The 7,470-nt window shown below is 40.6% G+C and overlaps 1 protein-coding gene across 4 annotated transcripts; it reads left to right on the forward strand.

The window, feature by feature from the left end:
* Nucleotides 1-230: 230 nt before the first annotated feature.
* On the forward strand, nt 231-7,074 carry LOC311119281 (T-lymphocyte activation antigen CD86-like). Of its 4 annotated transcripts, none has more exons than XR_014611931.1 (9): nt 231-458; nt 2,691-2,781; nt 3,212-3,261; nt 3,648-3,944; nt 4,181-4,459; nt 4,580-4,714; nt 5,192-5,216; nt 5,298-5,427; nt 6,138-7,064. XR_014611931.1 is itself a non-coding variant. In XM_084194001.1 (8 exons), the coding sequence occupies exons 2-8, from the start codon at nt 2,756-2,758 to the stop codon at nt 6,154-6,156; spliced, it is 831 nt and encodes a 276-aa protein (XP_084050127.1). In that variant the 5' UTR covers nt 231-458; nt 2,691-2,755; the 3' UTR covers nt 6,157-7,074. The 4 variants fall into 4 exon arrangements, 2 of the variants coding, with proteins under 2 accessions (XP_084050127.1, XP_084050126.1); XR_014611932.1 differs by having other exon boundaries at nt 2,691-2,722; XM_084194001.1 differs by lacking the exon at nt 5,298-5,427 and having other exon boundaries at nt 6,138-7,074.
* Nucleotides 7,075-7,470: the final 396 nt, after the last annotated feature.

Consider the following 7,470-nt stretch of genomic DNA (forward strand, 5'->3'; position numbering starts at 1 on the left):
TCTCCGTGCAACACCACTGGTCCAAACAACATTCTCCATTCTGATTCGCCCTTCATCAGGGACACCATGGATACAGTGTTCCATTTCTCACTAATGTTGTTGTGTTCTTGATAAACATTGCAGTTTGAACTACTGTGTGCAGAGTACTGTAGATTTTAGGTGGCATATATAGGGAAGTGAGAGTCTCAAATGTCTGTGACATTAACTGACCCCCACCCCCTCAGCACACACACAACTATGAACACACACTGCTGTGAGAAGAGACCAAATCCTGATAACCTACGGTATGCTACAATGGTAACATTAGTCAACTAGAAAAGCAAAAGGACTTCCCCTGACTAAAGCCACACCCCCAGCATGCTTAGGGAAGAGGGACTGATTGCCAGTGCTGAGAACACACCAACCTCTCCGACTTCACACTCGATTACGGCTGTTAAGAAAGGCAAAGCATGACTGCGGTAAGAATGCCTTTATTTCACCATCATAGGCTTTATAACTGTTATAAATATGTACAGCTCTTCCAGACTAGCTGGTAGTGGATGTACCAGTGTTGATGTAGCTTTACTTAGAGAATACAGTGCTGGTTAAGGTGAAGCAGTTTAATTAAACAATGCAATAGAAGGGTATTCAGTTTGACCTACTATATCATATATTTTTTTATTTTTTTAACCTTTATTTAACTAGGCAAGTCAGTTAAGAACAAATTCTTATTTACAAACCCGGCTGATGCTGGTCCAATTGTGCGCTGCCCTATGGGACTCCCAATCACGGCCGGATTGTGATACAGCCTGGAATCGAACCAGGGTCTATAAATAAGAATTTGTTCTTAACTGACTTGCCTAGTTAAATAAATGTTTAAAAATTAAATATATATGATAGCGACGCCTCTTGCACTGAGATGCAGTGCCTTAGACCGCTGCGCCACTCGGGAGCCCCTATATCATTGAATGAATGGAGGTTGTTGGTGTTTCAGGTTATTAACCAAAACAATAGATGTAGAGATGTGACTCCTACTCTTGGGGTTGACTGTAATATCTGGAGAGATGTAGCAAACAGATAATGGAGCCATAGAAACTGACTGGTCATTGGCTGCATTTACACAGGCAGCCAATTCTGATATTTTGCCCGATTATTGGCAAAAGATCTGATCTGATTGGTCAAAAGACTAATTATTGGCAAAATTGGGCTGCCTGTGTAAACGCTGCCATAGTGTCATTATATATTTTAAATAAACGTTTATCATCATCATCTCTGTCAAAGTGGTTTAATATCTAAATCTTGTTGCATGGACAGTGCATTATATATTTTTGCAATTGCTTATTTGCAAACATTGTCAATCACTTGGATAAGTGAAACATTTACACACAGTGGATTTCACCGATACTTTCACCTAGATATGGTCAGATTACTCTGAAGTTTTCATCTTTTGTGTTTTGATAAAACTACGACATTTCAAAAATAAATCCATGGATTACAGTTTCTATTGACTGCGACGTGAGTAACACACTAAACATGAACTTTTAACTTGTCACTCTGCATAGTTCTAGTACCACGCCTTTCTGACTCACTCGTGCTGCAACATTACAAAACCGTCTGTGTCAGACTAAGAGTGTCAAACTACTGTTTGCTTCATGCTCAGTGGACCATGAATGCATGCACGTGCATGCTTATGTTGTGTTTATGTATGATTGTTTTCATGTGTGTGTGTGTGTGTGTTATAGCAATATATTTGATATACAGCAACTATATACAGTTCTTCTGTACTGTTGATACTGTAACCTGTGTTAATGAAACTCATCCTACCAGCTGATACCATAACAATGGGGCTCTCTAATTCTGGGGATTCCCCTTGGCTTATTAATTAGAAACGTATCTGACAACCAAGCCAGTTCCCTCTGTCTGCCCCGGCACAATCCTCTGGCCTGTGACATTCTACTGAGGCAATCGTTTGATGTCTTTACTCTCAAGTAGTTAATTCATAATAAAGTCCTTGCAAGACAATGTGTAAAAGACACACGATTGAGGAACGGAATTGTTGTTTGATTCTCTTCAGATTGACGCTAAATCAACCAAACCCACAACTCTGAACCATGAACTCCCTATCCTTAACCACCAATCGCTGAGATTAATAAAGAACCATGACCACAAATATCTCACTAGGCAAAAGTTATCTATCTGGATTTCGCCTATCGGGTAGGATTATATGCATAGAAATAGAACGAATAGAATGGACAAATCATTGACTTCAATGGGGACTCCCATTCTACACATTCTATTTCCATGCATTTAATCCTATCCTATAGCTGAAATCTGAATAGATAACCTTTGAAAAACTGGGTCCTGCACACAGTAGCTGTATGTGCTTATAGCCTACTGCCCAAAGAGTACAAAGAATGTCCTGAAGTAATTCCCTTGTCCTGGGATTTCCCTTAGGGTTTTCTTGACTGACTATTAGGAAGAGTAACCTAAATGCTCAATTTATTTCCTTAACTTGGTTATTATAATAAATATAAAATGAAGATTTTTCTTAATTACTTTTTTTAATCTCACCATATTATCTGAGGATTAATAAGCAAACTCTCGTGTCCTTTATGAGTGTTTATTTACCATGATATGAATCTGATCATATGAAACCTGATCATTGGTTGTAAGTACTGCTGTTTGAACTAATGTGTCTGTGTTTTCTACAGGACTATGGGATGTGTGTGCGTTGGCTGCTTCGGTAAATAGTGCTCACTTATCACTCTGTGTGACTATGATCATGGCGGGATTGTGTCTGAGGTATATTTCTATCTTTAAATCTTGGTTATTTGCAACCGTTAGCCTACTTGATTTACATACAACTGTATTGGTCTAATTTTGATACAATTATACGTTTTTAATAAGAATAATATTTAATTTGTAGAGTTAATTTCCCGCTATCTAGAGTCAGAATTCTTCACACCTTGTTTACAGTAGTGTGTGTGGTGACAGTATCTGACAGAGAGAATGCCGCTGTGGGTCTCCAATGGAATTACTTTCTGTTTTCTGGGTGTTTCCTTGGTATACAGTACATTCCTGAAAGCTGGAGGAATGTGTGCCTGTAATTAAAGGATAATATTAATAACATTTATGGGTGTGTTTCTGGAAATAGGTTATTAGGAAATAAGAACGCTACCAGTGACCTCACCTAACAGTACTCAGCTGATTGTACTGTTATTTTGGTTTCCAGAAAGTGTGTCTTCTTCTTCCTGGCATCGGTTCAGTTTATTCAAAGTAGAGGTAAGAGGAGAGTCAAGTGACAAAAATATGACATTATGATACCTGCCACTTTATCAGATCAGATCTTTACTGTTGGAGATGCTTGGCTGAGTGTGTGTGTGTGTGTGTGTGTGTGTGTGTGCGTGCCTGCATGTGTGTATCTGTGTATGTTTTCTCTGTAAAGTTTGATTTGCAATAAGACTATCTGAACCATGATGTTATCTATTCAGTAGAAGGGAAAGTACCAGACACTTTCAGATGAGAGAAAAGTGTAGATGTGTCAGATAGATTGAGGGAAAAAGAAACACAGAAGCCAAAAAAGGAACTGCCTAATGTCTACCCTCACCCCCCTAACTCTCTGGCATAACCCTTCCCTAACCTCTAACCCCTTTCGCCCTCTCTCTCAGATGTCACCATGGTGATAGGAGAGGTGGGTGGGGCTGTGACCCTCCCCTGTACGTCTGACCTCTCCCCAATCTACCTGTATGTACAGAGACCTGACCCAGTGGAGTTCATTAACGGCTACCATCAGACAAAGGTCTTACCATCCCCTGACCCAAAGTATGCAAACCGTACGCATGTAGACCCCACACAGGGAACAACGAAGCTGTGGAGTATACGGCCGTCAGATGAGGGGCTGTACGAATGCCACATCCGATACCCAACCAAGGACAACCGGGAGATCATACAGCTCAATGTGACAGGTAAGATTACCTCAGTTCAAACTCTCTTACATGTGGAACATGGCTTTCTGGATGAAGGAAAACACAATGTCTGTGCTGTCTGATGTGTGCTTGTAATAGCCCAAACCATAGATACATTCACTAAAAAGAAGACAAAAAGAAAGCTGTAGACCGGCTTGTGTTGTTTTGTTTTCAGTTACTTAGAGGAAGTAAAACTAAGAAAATATAAAATCCTTTCCATCTCTCCCCCTCTACAGCCAACTACAGCATCCCCAATGTAACAGTGGCTTGTGACAGCAGCAGCTGCTTGGTGACGTGTTCCTCCGACAACGGTTACCCTCGTAGGGACGTTGAGTGGAGCCCGAACCCTCCTCTGAACCAGAGCCACTGGAGAGCAGTGAACAGCAGTGATAGGAGAGACCCGGTCTCTACGCTGTTCTCTGTCTTCAGCTCCATATCCGTCAGCTGCTCCTCCGGACCCTGGCTGAACCTCAGCTGTGCTGTAGGGGGCGCCCTCTCACAGGAACACACCGTCTGTGAGGACTGAGACACACTGTCTCTATCACTGTCATTAAATGTATAACATTATACATTTCTGTCAAGCAAATTAATTTGAAACCTTACCTGTTGTGTTGTATTGTATTTATCTACTATAGGCATGCCACAGGCAGGCTCTCCTGATATCCTTGTTGTCTGTGTGATCTCTGCTGTCTCTGCTGTTCTGCTGTGTTTCCTGGTTCTGGTATTTATCCGCAAGAAAAGGAAGGCTAAGCCAGCCAGAGGTAATCAAGGTAAGGATGACATTACTTGCGATAGTGGAGACAGACAGTATTGTCTCTTGGAAATGGGACCGGCAGGATAAAATATAAATATCTATAAATACATAAAACATATAGATGGGTTGGCGGACAACGTTATGCACATCGATGTGGTGTGTGTTGTTATGATTCTGAAAGGTCTGATGGCTAGCAACAATGACAAGAAGCTGCCATGTGGGGAATCGTAGGTGGCTTGTTTCAGCTCGTTGTATATTATTATAGATACCATGTCTTGTTTTGAGATAGCTAATCAACAACAGTAACTATGTATTGAGAGACAAGTGCTCATTGTTGCAAATTTATTTATTTTTCAATAAACATTTAGAGACTAAATATAATTTACATGTTGTCAACAGTCTAAGCCAACCCCGTCTGTTTTGCCCCATAGTTGCGCACGCGTAAGTTTTGTTGCTAAATAACCAACCCGTCTATATCTTTCTGTTTCTCCAGGAGGGAAGGTTGCAGCAAATTCAGAGTGAGTATCTGTTTCACTGTTTCACTGTTCAGACGAGTGAGTATCTGTTTCACTGTTTCACTGTTTCACTCAAACTCACAGGATAAATACATCCCACTGGGCAAAAACAGGTTCAATCAACATTGTTTCCACGTCATTTCAACCCAAGAAATCTATGTGATGATGTTGAATCAACATGGAAAACTAATTGGATTTGCAAAAAGTAATCAATGTAAGGGCATTTCGTCTTTTATTCATCCAACTTTGAACCTAAATCCAATGATTATTTTTTTTGATTTCACGTTGATTTCACGTTGAATTCACATTAGTTGACAACTCGACCAAATGTAAATCAGAACTAGACGTTGAACTGAAGTCTGTACCCAGTGGGATAAGATCAAAAGCTTGACATTGGTTTAGATGACCTGGCAAAGCAATTAAACATTTTTGTTTTGTTAAAGTTTTGTTTCATTCCTCTCCTCTCGTACTTCCTCTCCTCTCTCTCTTCCTCTCCTCTCTCTCTTCCTCTCCTCTCTCTCTTCCTCTCCTCTCGTTCTTCCTCTCCTCTCGTTCTCCTCCTCTCCTCTCTCTCCTCCTCTCCTCTCTCTCTTCCTCTCCTCTTTTTCATTCCTCTCCTCTCTCTCTTCCTCTCCTCTCTTTCTTCCTCTCCTCTCTCTTCTCTCTCCTCCTCTCCTCTCTCTCCTCCTCTCCTCTCTCTCTTCCTCTCCTCTCTCTCTTCCTCTCCTCTCTCTCTTCCTCTCCTCTTTTTCATTCCTCTCCTCTCTCTCTACCTCTCCTCTCCCTCTTCCTCTCCTCTCTCTCCTCCTCTCCTCTCTCTCTTCCTCTCCTCTCTCTCCTCCTCTTCTCTCTCTCTTCCTCTCCTCTCTCTCTTCCTCTCCTCTCTCTCTTCCTCTCCTCTCTCTCTTCCTCTCTGCTTCCCAGAAATGTACAGCTGACCTGAAGGAACCCAGACACTTGAACATTCGGAAGGCAGAATGTGGAAGGTTCTATTATTTTACTCATTGGATACTGCCTTCTAATGGGATATGGTAAAGAGATTACTGAGGTGACCTAAACATTGCCTGAACTTGGTGCTGTTGGAAACTATGTTAACTTTCCTCTACATGCTGGATGGTAAGCTGGACTTCAGGGGTGTTTTTACGGCGTTGAGGAAGACTGAAAATTGTATGTTAAAATGACTGAGTTCCACAGAAAACCAATGAATACTTGAAATGCAATGACTGTCCTAAATGTGTGCACTAAACCAGGGCATGCAATTATCCAAGGCAACATATACAATTATTTGTATTGTGTTGTATTAGGACTAGCGACATGCACTTTAGAAAAGTGTACACTTATCCAGTGATCACTTATCAGGGATTGACTGTATTCAACTGATTGATGAATATTGGAAGTGAGTGTGTCTGTCAGTAGTAGATCTTACTCCAGTTCCTATACCAGCATCTCCCAGTAGGTCCTATTACTGCCAGTCTAAACTGGTTTTATAAAGCTGAGATTCGCATAAGGTGAAACGGCGCCACTGGCCGCCCCAGGCGCCACTGGCCGCCCCAGGCGCATTTGTTATTGTTTTTTAAACGGGGCAGAGGAGCATACATACTCTGCTGTTCTATCGTGCGTGCAATGATGTCAGAGGTAAAACACACAGTGGTCTTTATTTGAAGTTGTTGTAATATGGCAAACGGACGTGGCAGTTTCACCGCTACGGATTCCAGCTTTAAGGACTTACGGGTTTTCAGTGTTTGTGAGCAGAAGACGAATGTTGAATGTGTGTAAGAATGTGTCTTGATTCTTTTTGGAATTATTTTCAAAGTTTTGTTATCTAGGCAAAATATTTATATGAATTATTATGTTATTCTCATGTAAGATACTATTGTATTATTTTTATACAAGTTATGAATTATTCATCTTAAATTATGTCTTTCAACTTTTTAATAATAAAAATATATACAGTTGAAGTCAGAAGTTTACATACACCTTAGCCAAATACATTTAAACTCAGTTTTTCACAATTCCTGACATTTAATCCTAGTAAAAATTCCCTGTTTTAGGTCAGTTAGGATCACCACTTTATTTTCAGAATGTGAAATGTCAGAATAATAGTTGAGAGAATGATTGATTTAATATTTTATCTATTTCATCACATTCCCAGTGGGTCAGAAGTTTACATACACTCAATTAGTATTTGGTAGCATTGCCTTTATATTGTTTAACTTGGGTCAAACGTTTCGGGTAGCCTTCCACAAGCTTCCCACAA

This window comes from Coregonus lavaretus, assembly GCF_964263955.1.
Source record: "Coregonus lavaretus genome assembly, contig: HAP1_SCAFFOLD_1926, whole genome shotgun sequence".
NCBI lineage: Eukaryota > Metazoa > Chordata > Actinopteri > Salmoniformes > Salmonidae > Coregonus > Coregonus lavaretus.

Coding starts and splice junctions, on each gene's coding strand:
- LOC311119281 (XM_084194000.1), top strand. Junction 3,262..3,647: donor TCAGTTTATTCAAAGTAGAG/GTAAGAGGAGAG, acceptor CCTCTCTCTCAG/ATGTCACCATGGTGATAGGA. Junction 4,460..4,579: donor CTCACAGGAACACACCGTCT/GTGAGGACTGAG, acceptor TATCTACTATAG/GCATGCCACAGGCAGGCTCT.